The following is an 18,544-nucleotide window of genomic DNA, read 5'->3' as shown; positions in this document are numbered from 1 at the left end:
TGGGAGCACCATGCTAAGGACAAGGGCCTGGGGAAGATCTGGCAGAACCCAATCTCCTGTTTATCACGGAGAACAAAGTAGATGCCAATGAGGAAGGCTGCCTAAGCATCATCAACTGAAGGGGGGATGGCAGTCCCGTCTTACCCCAGACAGGGACACCTTGAGTCCTTTGAGAAAAAATAAACTGAAGCAAATAGAGGTTAACATGCTCACAAGAAAGTACACTAAAGAGAGCCAGCCGAAGGGATGGGAGTATTTAGTCTGGAAAGAACCAACTGCTCAGGCTATGACTGTGTGAAGCCTAGGCCTCTAAGTGAGCACGGCATTAGGCTAATATTCTCAAGGCCTTGGACTGTCCCTAAGAACAATCCTACCCAACAGCCCATCCCTCACCCCTCACCAAATGAACAAAGTAGGAGACAAGTTTCAGTTTCATATAAGAATTTCTGAACAGGACCGGCAGTTAGCGTAATAGCTATGTCGCTGAACTCCCATGTAGCTGACCACGGTTCGAGTCCCAGACTCAGTGGCTTAAACTCACGCGGGGCGCATGTGCGTGCGTGCCCAAGATCTCAAGAGGAGAATGAAGGAAAAGGGATTTCCGCGTAGCCATCCCCCCTGGGGGGTGATTTCTTGCTTTCTGTCTGTCTCTGTCTGTCTGGCGAGTGCATGCACCCTATAGCAAAAACCTCTCCAAAATATAGTAATAATTTTTTCTGAACAAAACTGTGCAGTGGTAGAACACACTGCCTCGTAAAATGGGAGTACTGAAGTATAAATCTGGATTATCTGGCAAAACAATATGCATACAGTATTAACATAACATTGTTAATAATGTATCCATTGGCCCTCTGCTAGGCTCCTGTCCATCCCGCCTCAAAAGGGGATTGCACGGTCATGTGTGCGGTCATGTGTGCGTACATGCCCAAGATCCCAAGAGGAGAATGGAGGAGAAGGGATTGTGGCGTGACCATCCCCCCTGGGGGGTGATTTCTCGCTTTCTGTCTCTATGTCTCTGTCTGTCTGGCGAGCGCACGCGCCCATAGCGAAAAAAACCTCTCCAAAAAAAAAGGGGGATTGCAGCTGCAGATAACTGCTAAGGCTCTTTTTTGGCCTGAGACCGTGAATCTATCTGGATTTCGAAAATTAACTGTCACAATGCACAATGCATCTTGACAGCAATCCATCTTAATAGCATGCCTTTCCTCTTCCTGCACAGGCAAACCTCCCTCTTTCCATCAGGGCCTTTGCAGAGGAAATTTCCCTTGTAATACAACAGCACAGCCCTGGGTTTGTTCCACCGTCAGCAGCAACACGACCCCACAATCCTTAGCTATGTCTTTTAGGAAAGAGTACCCTCCGGGTGCCTGGTCTCTGGCAGCAGCAGCGTCCAGGGCTGGCACCCCATCCCATGACCCAAAATATGAACGTGTTCAAGAACCAAAAGAAAGCCAACGATCAGTCCTGGGCCATGAGTCCCGGTTCTAGGGGCGACGCGCTGCCCTTACCTTCTACCGACGGAGAGAAGATGATGAGATTGTCATAGAGGAACTCCCCGTACTTAATGAGAGACAGGCTGGGGTCATCCGCCGTCTTGAAAGTGAGTTCAAAGCTCCGATCTGCACGAAAACGCAAGAAACTGAAGCAGGTGGGACGCAAAGGAAACCCTCTGCTGCAGACGTCGCAACCCGCTAACCCAAGCGGCAAGCCAGGCCTGGGTGGCTTGCTCCAGGAAACCGAGTGCGAGGGAGGGTGGTCGATACCTGGGCCCGGGGGCCTTTCCGACCCGAGTCTCACCCGCCGCCCCCTGGGACCCCGCTCTCACCTTTCAGGCTCCGGAAGAAAAGCGAGTGCGTCTCGCGCAGGTTGAGGTTGTCCAACAACACCAAGGTGCGGGGACCGCTGGCGCTGACCGAGCCAAGCAAGAGCAGCAGCAGCCGTAAGGGGGGCCAGGCACGGACCGCAGAGCCGGGCTCCATCTTCCCCTTCCTGCCAGAGAACCCAGCACCTGGACACCGGAAATGCCCCCTCGGCGGCCGCCCAATCGTGGCTCGCCGCCGTGGAGAACCCCCGGAAGTGACCCGAACGCGCCGAGGCCCGGCGTCCGAAGTCCGGGCTTTGGCTTTAAGGTGCAGGGAGCAACCCCGGAAGTGCGTCGGCAGCGGCCTGGTTCTTAGGACCGTATTGGTGAAAGCGGCGCAAGGTCCCGCCCACCGAAAGAAACAGGCTCAATCCTAGAGGGACAGCTCTGTAGCTGCGGCCAATCAACAGGGCCGTGCACCCAGGCCGGTCTCCCGCCGCTCGGTCCAAGCCCGCTTCCCTCCGGTGCGGGTGGTGGATCCGATCCATCTTTCCTCACTTGTCCAGGAGCTAGGAACCGGATTCCATCCCCACCACCTCTAGGGAGGAAGAGGGTGGGAAAATAAGATCAGGGCAGGGGTACTTGGAGCCTCCTGCCTGGGGCTCGTGGTTCCTCCGGCCATGGCACTGCCTTTCCACCCGGCCTGGGGGCCCACGTGGAGACTGCGCGGATGGGCGGTGGGCCGGCCGAGCGAGAGCTTGCGAGTTGGCTGGATTCCACTCCAGGGTCCTGGCACTAACCCTGCTACCCTGGCATTGCACTTCTCCCTGCCCAGCGTCTCGGTGTAAAGAGGGAGCGTAAGGAAGCCCTGCTCCCCTACTCACCCATGTGCCTTTGGAACGGCCGTTTCACAATCTCCTCCTCACCTGGCTCTTGGGTAGGACTGAGGCAGGTGTGAAGCACTTGGCACAAAGTTGGTGGAGCATCCACTCAGTAACACACGGGCCATCTGCCCAGCTGAGGCCTGCCTCGGGCCCACCACGGGTCTAACACTCCGAGACTGCAGCTGCGGTCTGGATTCCAACCCCAGTCCTGAAGCCGGTGGTGAATGTCATTGTGGAGAGAGAGGGTAGTGCTCTTTTCTTTTCACCAGTAGCGTCCAATTCAAGAATGGGGACAAAAATCAAAACGTCCCTCCATGCCTCTCCTTAACTGACTCTGCATTCCCACCGCTCTGCTCCAAGTTCAGTCTCCCACCTCTAACTCTTGCATGCAGCTCAGCCCTCCTGCCCTTCTGTACATGCCAGCCACAGCCACCTCTAATTCAGACTCAACCGTGCCAACCTGCTGTTCAGGAGTCTGCCACAGCTTAGGGATACCCAAAGGCTCTTCATTCTCAGTCCTCTGCCGAAAGTCATCTTGCAGCCTCATTCTCTTCAGGTCCCTGCTCAGGGCTTCCATAGGGCAGGTACTGGCCAGCCTAACTCCTGCCTTTGCTCATGCAGCTTCGGCCGCCAGGATCCCCACACTCCCATCTGAAATGTCTTGGTGTCTCCATCCTCTATGGGAGTCCCAACTCAATGCCGCTCCCTTTAGAAATGCACTGTTTGTTCCCCATAAAGCCCTGATCTCGCCTCCGACTCAGTAGGTACTGCAGGCTGCCTCCAGTTAGGCTCATCTCCAGAGTCGTCTAGCCCCTCCACCCCAGCAGCTCGAGTGTGAGCTCCGTGGCCCTGGCATGTGGCCTGTGGGGCCCAGCACAATAGCTGATGCAGAGTGAGGAGGACTGTCAGCATCCACTGTGCCCTGAAGCTTTACCCACTGTCTCATCAAACTTCCACAGTAACCCAGGAACTGGGTATTGCCACATGTCACAGACGAGGAGAGGCAGCCCTCAAGGTGGGCACAAGGGACAGCCTGGAGTGCCTTCTGGGTATGTCAGGACACCCAGTTCCAGCACAGAACCCTGAGGACTGTCCAAACCTGGGCCTTTTCTGCCTCAGCAAGGCATGGCCCTCTTTTCCATGACAAGGGCTCTGCTTTCCTGGGCCCCAGATCCTTCAAGAGGCTGATGGAAGTCCAGACACTCTTCCGAGAAAGCTGCCCTGGTACTGGTGATGCCGAGTGCTGCAGACGCCCTGGAGCCTGCTGGATCTGCAGGCCGGGGACACTAGCAGCCCTGTTTCAGAAGGCGCTTGCTTCCTCCTTGATGGCCGGGAAGCAATGGCAGGGAGGGGCCCTGGGTGCTGTCGGAGGGTCAGGGAAGGAGAGCACATGGCAAAGGCAGTTTATTGGGCAGCATGAGGTAAAGTGGCCCCTGGGCTGCAGACCAGCCAGGAGTGGGCGGTGTGGAGCTGCTGACCCAGGATTCTCCTGTGCCCACCCAACAACGCAGCCTCCCCTCAGGGTGGGCCGATCAGACTGAGGCACAGTTCTTGGTGGCCAAGATGTTGAGCTGCATCCATGGACCAGTTGCTGCCCACCCTGCCAGGGCTGTTGCTGAGGCCTTGAGGCAGCTCTGAGGCGTCTGAGCCCACTGAGGCAAAGACCGACACCATGGGCTCCGTAGCAGATGAGCAGCTACAAACACTGATGTGGACAGCTGGGCCAGGCCGCTTTCAAGAAGGACAGTCCAGCTTCTAAGGGGTGTGTACCCCAGGCAGAGGTGGGCTCTCTAGGGAGCAGAGAAGGGAATGTGTCTTCCCAGGGCTGATGGGCTTCTTGGGCCTGGGTCACTGTGGGGGGCCAGTGGGTGGAGGCCTGGTTGGAGCTGCTCAGGGAGGGCCTGGAAGTCTCTAGAAGCCTAAAGGCAGTAGCAGCGGAAGCGGCAGCTGTGTTCACAGAGGCTCACTGCCAAAGTTGCTTTTGCTTTTCTTACGCTTGGCCTTAGTGAAGGGGATTTCGAGGGACTCCAGACGGAAGGGCCTGGGCTGTGGCATTTCAGGGGCCTGGGGAGGGGAGAGGGTGGAGCTGTTGTTCAGGGGCGAGCTGAGGCCTGGTGGTGAGTTGTGATGCGCTGTGGAGAAGAAAGGCAGAGGGGGCTGATGAGCCAGGAGAGCAGGATGCTGTGAGAACACCCCTGTGTGCAGGGCAGAGGGTCTGGCCCACCCTGCACACTGCCAGAGGAGGTTCTAGCTAAGGTTTTTGTTTTTTTCTTGTTTTGGAGGTTTTTGCTATAGAGCACATGCGCTCGCCAGAAAGACAGACACAGAGAGACAGAAAGCAAGAAATTACCCTCTTACAGGGGGGATGGCCACGCCACAATCCATTCTCCTCTCGGGATCTTGGGCACGCACCTACATGCACCCAGCGTGAGTTTTAAGCCACCAGGTCCAGGACTCGAACCACGGTCAACTACATGGGAGTCCAGCGACATAGCCATTACACTAACTGCTGGTCCCTTATTTTTGTTTTTAAGAGAGATTTTTACTATAGGACATTTTGCTAGAGAGATAGAGAAACAGAAAGTGAGAAATCACCCCCTGGGGGGAATGGTCACGTGGCAATCCCTTCTCTTCCTTTCTCCTCTTGGGATCTTGGGCATGCACGCACACACGTGCCTAGCATGAGGTTTAACCCACTGAGTCTGGGACTTGAACTGCAGTCGACTACACGGGAGTCCAGTGACATAACCAATACGCCATCTTCTGGTCCTCTGGCTGAGTTCTTAGACCTAGCAGTACCTCTGCATCTCCAAGGGCCTGGGGTTTTAAAACCTAGTCTGAGGCAGCTGCAGTCTCCAGCTGGATGAGAGCCAGGTTCAAAGCCCACCCCCACCCTTGGGCAAGCCGCCATGCCCTCCGAGCCTCAGCTTCCTCACCTGCAACACAGGCGCCAGGCCAGGCTCTCGGTGGATGTCAGTTTCTTGTTGTCCTATCTCTTCCCCCTGTTCCACAGCTCTACCCACGCTGACTCTGAAATAACCCCTATATGGAACTAAGATTTGGGCCTGACCCCGTAACATGGCAGTCAAGCTCTGCTGCATCCCAGGGGGCCACTGCAGTTTGAATCCTGGCCCAGTGGCTTGAGGAACACACCCATGTATGCGTGCTGGGCACCCCAACGGGAGGAATGGAGAAGGGACTGCGGTGCGACCATGTCCCATTGGGTGCTTTCTCCCTCTCTCATCTCTAGTGAGCTCATGTGCCTACAAACAAAAAAAAATCTAGATCTGCTTTTTATTCGAAGCTCTATGGATCTCACGGGTTGTTTTTTTTTGTTTGTTTGTTTTTTTATCTCACAGTTTTAAACACAGAAGGATGGAGTGATTTTTCAGTTCTTTCTTGCTATAAGGCATGTGCGCTCACAGAGAGATAGAGAAAAAGGGAGAAATCACCCCCCATGGGGATGGCCATGCCACAATCCCTTCTCCATTCTCCTCTCAGGATTTTGGTCATGCACACACGAGTTTCAAGATGCTGGGACTCAAACCAGCCGCCATGTGGGAATCCAGCACCTTAACTACTATGCCACCTGCTGGCCCCAGTGATTTTCAATTCTTTTATTTTTTATTTATTTATTTTTTTGCTATAGGGTGCGTGCGCTTACCAGACAGACAGAGAGAGACAGAGAGATAGAAAGCGAGAAATCACCCCCCAGGGGGGATGGCCACGCCGCAATCCCTTCTCCTCCATTCTCCTCTCGGGATCTTAGGCATGCACGCACATGCGCCCAGCGTGAGTTTAAGCCACCGGGTCCGGGACTCACACCATGGTCAACTACGTGGGAGCCCAGCAACATAGCCATTACGCTAACTGCTCGTCCCGTTTTCAATTCTTGAAACTGTTTTACTCTCACAGCCCTTCTGCCCCCTTGGCTCAGCAGGCCTTGATAGAGGAAGTCGGCCATCCTCATTGAGAGCTGTCGCAGTACTGGCATCTGAGGAAGCCGGCGAGTCACTAGTGAGACCTGGACTAGCTTCCCACCCCATGCCAGGGCCCTGAGCCATGCGCTGAGGGCCTGCTGCATGTTGGGGAGATGGGTCAAAGGGCACCTTCCCCAAGACAAGGGGTAGAAGAGAGAGGAGACCAGGTATCAGCACCTACGAGGTGCTGGACCCTCATCTTATCGAATCCCGAGAAGTAGGTGTTAGCCCCCTCCTTTTAAAGCTGAAGAATCTGAGGCTCAGAGAGGGGAAGAGGTCTTTGAACCCAGATCCACCTGACTCCAAAACCAGGCCTTCCTGCCTGTCCCAGTTGGGGGGGGTGAGGGGAGATGGTTCTGGGGCGGGGTGGCTGCAAAGCCCACGGGCAGGGCACTCACTGAGGCTCTTCATGGGGTCCGTGCTGAGGATCTGGCTGGCCCGCTTGGACCGGAAGTAGTTACTGGCAACGTTTTCACTGTCGCTCCGACTGAGCATCAGCTTGTAGCGGTCTTCTTCCTAGGTCCTCATGGTCAGTCCCCCTGGCCCGAGCATCCTCAGCTGGGCCCTTGCCTAGGGTTGGCAGCCTCGGGGAGCCTGGTGAGTGGCGACTGCCCTGAGCCTCCCCAGGCTGTGTCCCTGGGTGCCAGTGGCCACTGCCCACTTCTGCACACCCTACTGTGGACCCCGGGCTCCTGGGTGGGTCCACGGCCTGCAGCTAAGCCCACAGCCTGCCCCACTTCTCCAGATGGGAAGTGCCTTGTTCTCTCCTGCCGGATCCAGCGGGGCACGTTGATAGTTGATTCCCCTCTCTATCAGGACACGGTCACAGAACACGTAGTTCACACTCAGCTCACAGGGACCTCTGTGATCATCAGGACTCAGTCCGAACCTTCCTGTCACCACCGCTGAACGGACTGTCTTCCTCAGCCTGAGTCTCTACTCTTCTCCTACTTGGCGTGGTCTCCACAGGGCGGTCATTCAGAGCACCCTGTACTACGCGGCTGGACCGTGACCCTGACTGCACCCATCCCAGAACTGTCTTCCTGAGTGTAGTCACAGCTAAGAGCAGATCACAACCCAGAGAAAACTAATCACTTTTCCTACGAAGCTTTGGTTTAAAGGTGCTTTAAGAGGCTGGGTCTCTGTTTCTTTCAGATGGTGATCTGATTGCAAGCAGCTGTCTTTCCTGCCATGTGGAGAAAGCCTGAAACTGGAGTAGCAGGTAGAAAAGAACTGAAGACACAGAACTCTGAGCCCCTAGGTCCAGCCATGCCTGAAGCTGGCCCACTTACATGAACCAAGAAATACCCCACTTTGCTTGTGATGGCTTTGGTCTCTAGCACTTGGAACTAAAAGCATTCAGACATAACCCCTTTGAAGTCCCAGGTTATGAAGGTTTTTTCCCCAGCACAACTTTCCCTTGTTGATGAATTTAAGCTACCAAAGCAGCTAGTGAAGATCTTTACCAGCATAAGGCAGTCTTTGGAGTCACTCTGAGTTGCCCAAGCAGAGATGCTAGGCTGGAACTTATTTAACCTGTGAGTGGCCTTGTCCTGACTAAAGGTATACTCTGTCCCAGTTCTCTGCAATGTGTGTAATGCTTTAAGGCAGGGATCAGCAAGTGATGGGCCTTTGGCCACATCTGGCCCACAGACTGCTTCTGTAAATAAAGTTTTATTGAAAACGCCATTCGGTTACATGGTACCTATGACCATTTTTGTGTGCCAATGCAGAGTCCAGTAGTTCTGACAGACCACATGGCTTGCTAGGCCTAAAATACACACTGTTGGCTCCGTAACAGAGAAAGTTTGCTGGCCCCTCGTTTTGCGCGAGGCCTAAAATATACACTGTTGGCTCCATAACAGAGAAAGTTTGCTGGCCCCTCGTTTTGGAGGAAACAGTTTCTCTGTCAAAGTAGCTGGTAGCTACTGTCGCCAGCAGCCACAGAGGCCCCGACAGAAGAGCACAGCAGGGGCTCCACCGGCACGGGTCCTTCTGGTCACCTTGCTCAGCTTGAGGGTCTGTGGGTGAGCAGGACTCAAACTTCCATGTTGCGGTTGGGTCACTAAAGCTGGGTCTGCACCCAGCCCCTGTGGGGCCACCTGGAAGTCCCCTGCAGGTGGATGTCTGTGGTGCTCGTCTCTCGAGGCCTTGGTGGCTACTGGTGACAGCTGCCAGCCTCATTCGTAGAGAAACTCGAAGAGCTCTGTTCAAAACATGCTTTCAGGACACTCCTCTGTTGCACTATGAAACGTGGAGGCAAGGACAGAAAAGAACTTTATTCTAAACCCAGTGACTTTCATGGACCCGTGAGGACCCTTTTGGTCTGAGGATACCAACCAGGGCCCAGGGAGTGAGAACGTGCTGCTGCTGGTGGGTTTGGAGCTGAAGCCCCTGCCCTTCACCAGCAGGATGGCTGCCTTAACCCACCTGCCGTCCTGCGGGCCTATGGCCGTAAGTGCCTCTGGATGAGGGCCAATCGGGGCTGGGGTCGAGGTGCCAGAGGAGTAACACAGGAAAGGAGGCAGCCTCGGCCCTGCCTTACCCTTAGGTGGGAGGAAAGCAATAAATACCCCACTTTGCTTGTGATTGTTTGGTATCTATCACTTAGAACTAAAAGCATTCAGACATAACCCCTTTGCAGTCTCAGGTTGTGCTGGGGAAAAATTCCCTGTAGTCAGGCCGCTCCACGGCACTTTGGGGTCCAAGCTTCTCCAGCTCCCCACTCCCACATCCTCTCCAGGGGCCTTACCAAGTTTGGTTCGCCGCTGTCTGCCGCTGAACTTTTGCGTGCTGGTTTGTTCTGTGGCCCAATGGGAACTGCCATGAGAAAAGAAAAGCTGAAGCCCTGCGGCCTAGTGCAAGGGCCAGAGGGCGCAGCAGGCTGCACACGCTCCCCAGGTGACCTGAGGCAGGAGTCAGCCTCGGGCTTGGAGACAAGGGAAGGCACTGCCAGCTCAAGCCCAGGGGTGCCTTTGGGACACAAGTAACAGGTCTCAGATGCCGGGGAAGCCGCATGCCTGCTGCCAGGCCAGACAGCGGGTGTGGGGGCAGGACAAAGGCTGCTGCTGCCCTGAGCTCGTGGGCCTGGGGAGAGGTCCACGGCTACCCACAACATTGGCACTGCCAGGCGTGAAGAAACACTCTGACCAGGGAAGGACCGTCAGAGCATTGCAGGAGGCAGGAGCTTTCATCCTGCAGCCAGGTCTGCAGCTAGGGAAGACCACAGCAAGTCCGATTTACTCAGACTCACTGGAGGTGGAGGGAACTTCAACGTCATCTTATCCAACCCCTCCTTTGTAAGGAACACAGAGGAGGGGCCAGTAAGTGGCGTGGAGGTCAAGGCACTGGATCCCACATGGCCAGCGCTGCCACTTGAGTTCAAGATTCTAGGGCTTGAGAATCATGCCAGGCACATGTGCATGCGTGCCCAAAAATCCCAAGAGGAGAGTGAAGGAGAAGGGACTGCAGGGGCATGGTCATCCCACTAGAAGGTGCTTTCTCACTTTCCCTCTCCCTCTTTCTCTGTCTCTACCTGGGAAACACGTGTGGCCTACAGCAAAACCACAACAGCAAACAAACAGAAGGACAGTGATCTTAATAAAGCCACACAGGAGGTTAACGGTGAAAGCGGAAGTTGAACCAGGCCTGAGATTCTTTTTTTTTTTTTTAAGAATTCATTATTTGACCAACCAGGCATAGCAGTTATGTCACTGGACTCCCACATGACTGACCATGGTTTAAGTCCCAGAACCAGTGGCTTGAAACTCACACTGGGCAAGTGTGCATGCGTACCCAAGATCCCAGAAGGAGAATGGAAGACAAGGGATTACAGCGTGGCCATCTTTCCTGGGGTGTGATTTCTCACATTCTCTCTCAGTGTCTCTCTAGTGAGGACACACCCTAAAGCAAAAACCTCTACAAATAAAACGTTATTTAAGGGACCAGCAGTTAGCACAATGGCTATGTCGCTGAACTCCCATGTAGTCGACCGCCGTTCGAGTCCCAAACCCGGGGGCTTAAACGTGCGTACATGCCCAGGATCTCAAGAGGAGAATGGAGGAGAAGGGATTGTGGCGTGGCCATCCCCCTTGGGGGGGTGATTTCTCGCTTTCTATCTCTCTGTCTCTCTCTTTATTTCTGGCGAGTGCATGCACCCTATAGCAAAAACCTCTTTAAAAAAAGTTATTTAATTTTATTTATTATCATTATTAATTTGCTGAAGGGCACATGCACTCACCAGAGAGAGAAAGTGAGAAAGCAAGCTGCCGGATCCGGGACTCAAACTGTGGTTACCCATGTAGGAGTCCAGCACCTTAACCGCAATGCCACCTGCTGCCCACAGGCCTGGCATTCCAAACAGCTGGTTTCTACCTGTGGTCCTAAGACTCCTCGCTGTGACTATGATTTTGGATAAGTCACTGTGGCCCCCTGAGATTAGTTTCCTCAATGTAAAATAATCCTTATCCTTCACAGGGTTGTAAGGATGGGATCCAGACAGTGATGGTTGGGCTAATGACACCGTGGCCCGAGTCCTTGCTATGAGCCAGGCACATTAAGGCACTGGGCTTTACAGGTGTTAACACATTGCAAGCCTCACAGCAACTTAAAGGAAGATGCTGTTATTTATCCTGACTTCACAGGTGAAGACGCATGGCCCTATGGAGGTCACCCAGGGCTCCATGTCTACTGCACCTACAACCCATGTGGAGAGACCCATGCTCCCTGTCCGTCTGCAGATTTAAAACTATGGGCGACAGGGCGGGGCATAAGGCAGCCAAGCTCCTGACCTACTGGGAGGCTGGTTTTTATGATGATGGGCTCTGGAATCTTCCAGAAGCCATTATCTTCATCCCAGGAGGACTCCCGCCTAATCTTCTCGAGGTTGCTGTAGTTACAGTCCCTGCGGATCAGAGGCTGCACCTGCTCTAGGAGCTGCTGGAAGAGCATAGAGTCGCGCTCCTGTCGCCGGATGGTGGCCAAGTAGTCGATCTTCTCCAGCTCAAACTCCGACTGCAGGTCTTTGATCTCCACCTCTGCTGCCCGCAGCTGAAAGCAAAGGATGACGAGCAGTGAGCAGAGGACACCTGGCCATCCATCCAACCGCCATCCACTAACTGTCCTCCCGCAGCCACTCCGCATCTGCCCCCAGTCCGTTTGTCCATCCATTCTTGCCCCCATGCCTGTCCAGCCATCCGTCCCTCTAGCCATCCTCTCTGGGGCCCACCAAGCCTTCCCTCTGCACACTCGCTCACCCTCCCACCTCTCCCCTCAGCGATTGACTGAGCACCAAGTGCGTCCACAGCCTGCAGAAAATCAGGGAAGGTGATTATCAAGCCCAGCTGCCAGCTTTTGGCTTGTACCCCACAACACTGTAGCCACCGCAGCCCCAAAAGATCTCAGCGAATGGCACACGATTTTTCCAGGGGAACAATAGGCATGCACTCCGACTCCGGTGTCCTCTCTCTCACCACGAGCCCCTGCTATGGGGGGACGAATGCCATGCTGTAGAATCAGACCCGCTTTGATCTGACCGTGGCTTCCAGATTCTGTTGGTCTCCTACCCAGGCTGCCAGACTGCCCCTCCATTCCCTTCGAAGCACAGGTGGCTCCCAGCTGTAACCACGCCCACCCTGAACCCAAGTCTCCCTGGCGCACAGTCTATTTCCTTGACGAGCATGAAAGGTTTGATTAGTAAAGGAGGCTGTAGGCCCAGATGGTGGCACAGCAGTCACATGATGCCCTCTGATGCTGGACAAACACGGGAAGGTGCCAGGTTCACAACCTGAGGCCTCCCTGTACAACCGGGCACACGTGCACGCGCCCTAGATCTGGGCTGGCTGAGGGGTGGGCCACAGCGTGAAGACCTTGTTGGGTACGTGTGTGTCTCAGAAGAAAACATAAGGATGTTTTAAATGCATGGGAATGGCAACGATCCAGGCGAGAACAGAACGCCTAGTAGGACACAGGTGGGCAAGGGAGCCAGCGGGCTGGTAACGGGTTTCAGGTGAACTAGTACTGCTCCCTTTCTTTTTTAAAAATTATTTATTTAGTTTTATTTATTCATTCATTTATTGTTAGTTTGACCAGAGAGAGAAAGAGGGGAAGTGAGAATGCAAGCCGACAGGTCTGGAACTCGAACCATGGTCAGCCATGTGGGTGTGTCCAGCATCTTAACCACCACACCACCTGCTGGTCCCAATAATGCTCCATTTCTTAAGCTGGACAGTAGTATTCATGAAATAATCATGTATTTTTGAAAATCTGAAAATATTAATAATAATTTTAGGGACCAGCATTTAGCATAATGGCTATGTCACTGGACTCCCACGTAGTCAACCGCAGTTCGAGTCCTGGACCTGGTGGCTTAAAACTCACGCCAGGCACGTGTGCGTGCGTGCCCAAGATCCTGAGAGGAGAATGGAGGAGAAGGGATTGTGGCATGGTCATCCCCCCTGGGGGGTGATTTCTCGCTTTCTGTCTCTGTCTTTCTCTGTCTGACGAGCGTACGCACCCTATAGCAAAAACCTCTCCTAAATAAATAAATAAATAAATAAATAATAAATAAATAAATAAATAAATAAAATAAAATAATTTTACATTTTTACTTTTATTTACTTCTCTCATGAGACAGAGAGAGAAAGACAAGCACCCTCAATGGGATCCCACACCATGCCTTCCCAGCCAGCCAGGACCACGGGCATGTGTACGCCCACAGCTGTACAGGTGGACCTGCAAACTGAGTTCCAACCTTCCGGACAGCCTCGTGGAGCCCTTGCTGCCACTGAGCCACCACGGCTGGGTCACACACCAGTTTTTATAACAGCTTTATTGAGAAGTAATTCACATGTCATACAATTCGCCCAGTTAGAGTGTGTAATTCAGTGGTTCTTAGTGTTTCCACAAAGTCGTACAACCATTGCCACAATCAATTTCAGAATTTTTCACCACCCTAAAAGGAAGCCCGTAACTATTAGCAGTCACTCCCCATTTCTCCCCAGCACCTCCCCCCACCCCCCACAACCCCTGGCAACCAATCTCCTCCTGTCTCTGCAGATCTGCCTGCTCTGGACATTTCACATAAATGGAATCAGGGCCAGCAGGTGGCGCAGAGGTTAAGGTGGCTGGATTCCATGTGGCCAACTATGCAGTTTGAGTCCCACACCTGGCGGCTTGAAAACACACCAGGTGCGTGTGCGTGTGTGTCCAAAATCTTGAGACTAGAAAAAAGAAGGGACTGCAGCACAGCCATCTCCCCTGGCTTCCTCTCTCTCTCTCCTGTAAGCACTCATGCCCGATAGCAAACTTAACAAAGAAAGAAAATAGAATACTTTGTGACCTTCTGTGTTTGGCTTCTTTCTCTCAGACAATGCCGTCAAGGTCTATCTCTGCTCTAGGACGATCAGTACTTCTTTCGTGTTTGCTGCCGCCGAATAACATTCCATTGAATGGATATGCCACATTTCTTGTCATTCACGACTGTCTCCCTTTTGGAGCTATTAGGAACAGTGCTGCATTGAACATCAGTGTACAGGTTTCTGTGTGCACATGTTTGCATTTCTCGTGAGTGTAACTGCTGGATTATATGCTTACACTGTGTTTAACCAGTTGAAGAACCTCCAGACTGTTTTCAAAAGCGGCTGCACCATATTATGTACCCACCACGGATGATGAGGGGCATTTCCAGAGTCCTTAGCAACACTTGTGAGTCTTTTTATTATAGCCTTTTTTCTTTTTTTTGCATTTGCCATAGGGCACGTGTGCTCACCAGAGTAAGACAGACAGAGGGAAAGTGAGAAATCACTCCCCGGGGGGATGGCCATGCCACAATCTCTTCTCTACTATTCGCCTCCCAGGATTTTGGACACGCACATGGCTCTGGCATGATTTTCAAGTCACCAGGTCCAGGACCCCAACCGGATGCCCCATGTTGAGCCACACATGAGCCCAGCACAGTAACCACCAGGCCACCTGCTGGCCCCTATTATAGCCTTTCTAACGGGTGAGAAGGGGTTTCTCTTTGTGGTCTTGATTCACATTTCCCACGAGTATGTGTACCTGGCCCCAGTGTTGCCAGCTGTAGGAATCAACCCTAAAGAAGCCTACCACAGTACAGAAGTACCAGCACAGGCTGCTCACTGCAGTGCTCCTACTGCAGTGCAAGCCTGGAGACCACTCACGTGTCCATGAACACAGGCCTGACTGGGGCCGGCCCCATAGCCTAGTGGTTAAAGGAGCCACTTCCCACATGGCACGCTGCGGTTCAAGTCTCAGCCCCAGCAGCTTGAAAGACACTCCAGGCACATGTGTGTGCATGTGTGCCCTCCAATCCTGACAGGATGGAGAAATGGAGGAGAAGGGATTGTGGCATGGCCATGCCCCACTGGGGGCTGCTTTCTCTCTCTCCTCTCTCTCTGTTTCTCCCTGTGAGTGCATGTGCCCTCTGGCAATTAAAAAGGAAGAGAGTGAGAGAAGACTGACTGGACCCGCCTGGTAGTGCAGTCAGTAGCCTAACGAACTGCAGTGACTACACAGTGACAACCTCATGATGGAGTAATATGTAGCTGCAAAAAAAGGATGCGCAACCTCTACTGTACACACTGCCATGGAGAAGTCGTCAGGATATACCGTGACGCGGGAAAACGAGGTAAAAGGAAGTGCATTTGTAGCTATTGTGATCTAAGACAGGGAGGGCGTGTGTGTATACGTTTGTGTACACACTCACACGCATATCGATTTCCTCACACTAAAAACAACACACAGAGCGTTCTGGATACCTGAGGATGAAGGCAGCCATCAGAGTCCGAATCTCTCTGACAAGATCCTCCAAAACTCACAGAACAACAAGGAGAGAAAATAAACCACCTCAGCCAGACTACAGCATGATAGGCAGACAGAAAACACCAGAAGCTTCGAATTCCTTGTAAGCAGAGAGACTCCAAGGCCAGCAGATGGCTTCTGAGCCTCTTCTCAGGGGAGAGGACCCAGCGCAGCTGGAGCAGGGAGAACAAGGAAATGGAAGGGGCAGGTCAAATCAGCCCCCAAAAGAGAAAGTCCCACCTGAGAGGAAGACTTGAAAACGGATCTGAAACCTAAAGTGGGAAACAGGCAGAAGAGACAGAACAGGCCCAGGCCCAGTGGCACCGTTTCTGGAAGGCACTGCAGGAGGGCAGCTAGAAGGGAGGCGCCCTTGAGGGGGAAACGAAAGGTCCTACAGGAACAAGAAAACCCACAAAAGACATACGACCCCCAACACCAAAAACAAAAACAAAAACAAGAAAGCTTTGCCCCCTGGTATTGTGCCTAGGACTGTTACTGTACTTAACAAAAAGGACTTGGCAAATGGAACCAGATTGTTAATAAATTGACCTTAAAATAGGGAGATCACCCTGAATCTGGGTGGACCCTATGTGGGTCTTTCAAAATATAAGGGGACACCAAGTGGCATGGAATTTAGAGCTAGGTCCCACACCTGGTGGCTTGAGAATCAGTGCCACAATGGCGGGCGTGTGTGTGTGTGTGTGTGTGTGTGTGCGCGCGCGCGCGCACGCGTGCCTATAATCCTGAAAGGAGAATGGAGGAGAAAAGATTGAGGCATGGCTATTCTCCCAGAGGTGATTTCTCACTTTCCCTCTCTCTGTCTCTCTCTCTCTGGAACCACATGTGCCCTATGGCAAAAAAAAACTTAAAAAAAAAAAAAAACATAGCTGGGGTTATGGCCCCATAGCTCAGCAGTTAAGGGAGCTGCCTCTCACATGGCCAGCCACATGCTTTGAGTCTGGGGCCCAGCGGCTTGAAAAACATACCAAGTGCTTGTGCATGCCTGCCCAAAGTCCCAATAAGATGGAGAGATGGAGGGGAAGGGATTCTGGGGTGTCTAGGCTCCATGGCAGGTGCTTTCTCTCTCTTTATTCTGTCCATCTGGCAAGCTCATGTGTCCTCCAACAACTTCAAAAATCTGAAGGAAATTCTCCAAAGCATAAGAACACAAAAGAAATGAGCAGATTCAAAATGTAACATGACCCTGGGACCAGCAGGTGGTGTGGTAGTTAAGGGTGCTGGACTTCCATGCAGTCAACCATGGTTCAAGTCCCAGACCTGGCAGCTTGCTTTCTCACTTTCTCTCTTTCTCTCTCTCTCACTCTGTCCCACTCTGAACAAATAAATAAATAAAGTTAAATAACATAATTATTTAAAAATAAAAAAGTAACACGACCACCAACTTGAATAAAATTTTCTGAAAGAAGCATTCACAGGTATGAAAATTTCAAGTCAGATATAGAAAAATTGAAAACAGAAAGACAGAAAAACCAGACATGTGAAATGTGAAGAGTTCTTGAAACTCAGAAAGGAAGAAGAGAGAAAACACAAATGTAAACCAAATGACAAGGTATCCAAAGGAGAACAAATGCAACTAAAAATATAATAAGCGGTATTAAGAAAAAGGCTGGGGCCTGGTGGCAAAGGCAATCAGACCCCACATGGCCGACACTCAATTCAAGTCCCAGACCCGCTGGCTTGGGAAGCACCCTGGCACAGTGCCTGCGTGCCCAAAATGCAGAAGGGAGAGACGGAGAGCGGGTGCAGCATGACCGTGCCCCTGCCAGGTGCTTTCTCCTCCTCCCTTGTGAGCGCACACACTCTCCAACAAAAAGAGAAAGAAAAGATCTGAAAATGGCCGAGGAATTGTTTTTAATTAAGTAAGTTAAAAGGGGAACAAATGGGCTCTTCTCAGAAGCCCAAGGTGATCTTTGAAAAGGGTTTGCTATTCACTTGACCCACAGAACCCCACAGAGTCGTACAAATCACAAGGTTCAAATCTTCATGTTCACTTTAAGAACACTGGTGAAACTGCCCAGGCTGTCAAGGGTATGCATATCGCAAAGCCACCAAGTATCTGAAGGATGTCACTTTACAGAAGCAGTGTGTGCCATTCCATCATTACAACGGTGGAGTGGGTACGTGTGCCCAGACTAAACAGTGGGGCTGGACACAAGGTCGGTGGCCCAAAAAGAGTGCTGAATTTTTGCTGCACCTGCTAAAAAAATGCAGAGAGTAATGCTGAACGTAAGGGGTTAGATGTAGATTCTGTGGTCCTTGAGCACATTCAGGGGAGCAAGGTGCCCAAGACACGCCATCGTACTCACAGAGCCCATGGGCGAGTTAATCCACACTCGAGCTCCCCCGGCCACATCCAGACGATCCTCACTGAAAAGGAGCAAATTGCTCCTAAACTGGAAGAGCAAGTCGCACAGAAGAAAAAGATATTCCAGAAGAAACTGAAGAAACAAAAACTTATGGCGTGGTCGCCAGGGAGAACCTGCTGCTGTGCTGACCGTGCTCTGCCGTACACGTTGTCCATGGAGCCATTCTGAGAAGAGGATTCCTCATGGCTCCTGCAAACTAGTCATTTCGGGGGACAGGAGAAATGAAGGTTTCTACTGGTAATTCAGCCTCCAGCAAACAAAGCTAGCGTGATTGAACTTCAAGAATTCAAAAGAAACACACCATCCATCAGATGACAAGAAATCACCACAGGACCACAAGAAATATGGGAAAGCAAGAAAATACCTCTCCTCCAAGGGAAAAGAATAACTCCTCTTCATCCACAAGCAGTTCAATGCAAATCATGGAAATGTCTGATAAGGAATTTAGAGTATTCATAATGGCGAAGCTAACAGAGATGGAAGAGAAGAGACAATGAACTGCTAAAGAGAAAGGAGAAAGAAGTTGACAAGTTCCAGGAGGTGAGGAAATTCCTGCAAGATCTAAAAGAGGAATTACACGCTTTACAAAAGAGTCAAATGGAACTGTTAGAAATGAAGTCTATAATACAAGTCAAAATCTCCCTTGAAAGTATTAAAAGCAGACTAGATCAT

At 52.1% G+C, this 18,544-nt stretch overlaps 2 protein-coding genes across 5 annotated transcripts in view; both read right to left on the bottom strand.

Moving 5' to 3' along the window:
• DDOST (dolichyl-diphosphooligosaccharide--protein glycosyltransferase non-catalytic subunit) overlaps positions 1-2,081 on the bottom strand; it is a 10,571-nt gene extending 8,490 nt beyond the window's left edge. The window contains exons 1-2 of the mRNA XM_006145190.3: positions 1,826-2,081; positions 1,509-1,619 (exon numbers count right to left, since the gene is read on the bottom strand). Of these exons, the coding sequence (XP_006145252.1) occupies positions 1,509-1,619; positions 1,826-1,979 (265 nt within the window). The 5' untranslated portion in view covers positions 1,980-2,081. The remainder of the gene's footprint in view (positions 1-1,508; positions 1,620-1,825) is intronic.
• A 1,976-nt stretch (positions 2,082-4,057) lies between these two features.
• Positions 4,058-18,544, bottom strand: part of KIF17 (kinesin family member 17) — a 52,301-nt gene continuing 37,814 nt past the window's right edge. The window contains exons 12-15 of one of the 4 annotated variants that reach the window (XM_006145187.2): positions 11,456-11,714; positions 9,418-9,485; positions 7,064-7,181; positions 4,058-4,817 (exon numbers count right to left, since the gene is read on the bottom strand). In XM_006145187.2, the coding sequence (XP_006145249.1) occupies positions 4,639-4,817; positions 7,064-7,181; positions 9,418-9,485; positions 11,456-11,714 (624 nt within the window). In that variant the 3' untranslated portion in view covers positions 4,058-4,638. Of the gene's footprint in view, positions 4,818-7,063; positions 7,185-9,417; positions 9,486-11,455; positions 11,715-18,544 lie in introns of those variants that run through there. The other 3 variants (XR_003548872.1, XR_003548873.1, XM_006145188.2) reach the window with 3 other exon arrangements.

Source organism: Tupaia chinensis, unplaced genomic scaffold (assembly GCF_000334495.1).
Source record: "Tupaia chinensis unplaced genomic scaffold, TupChi_1.0 Scaffold000146_1, whole genome shotgun sequence".
Classification (NCBI taxonomy): Eukaryota; Metazoa; Chordata; class Mammalia; order Scandentia; family Tupaiidae; genus Tupaia; species Tupaia belangeri.
This window is presented reverse-complemented; position numbering and strand designations above follow the sequence as displayed.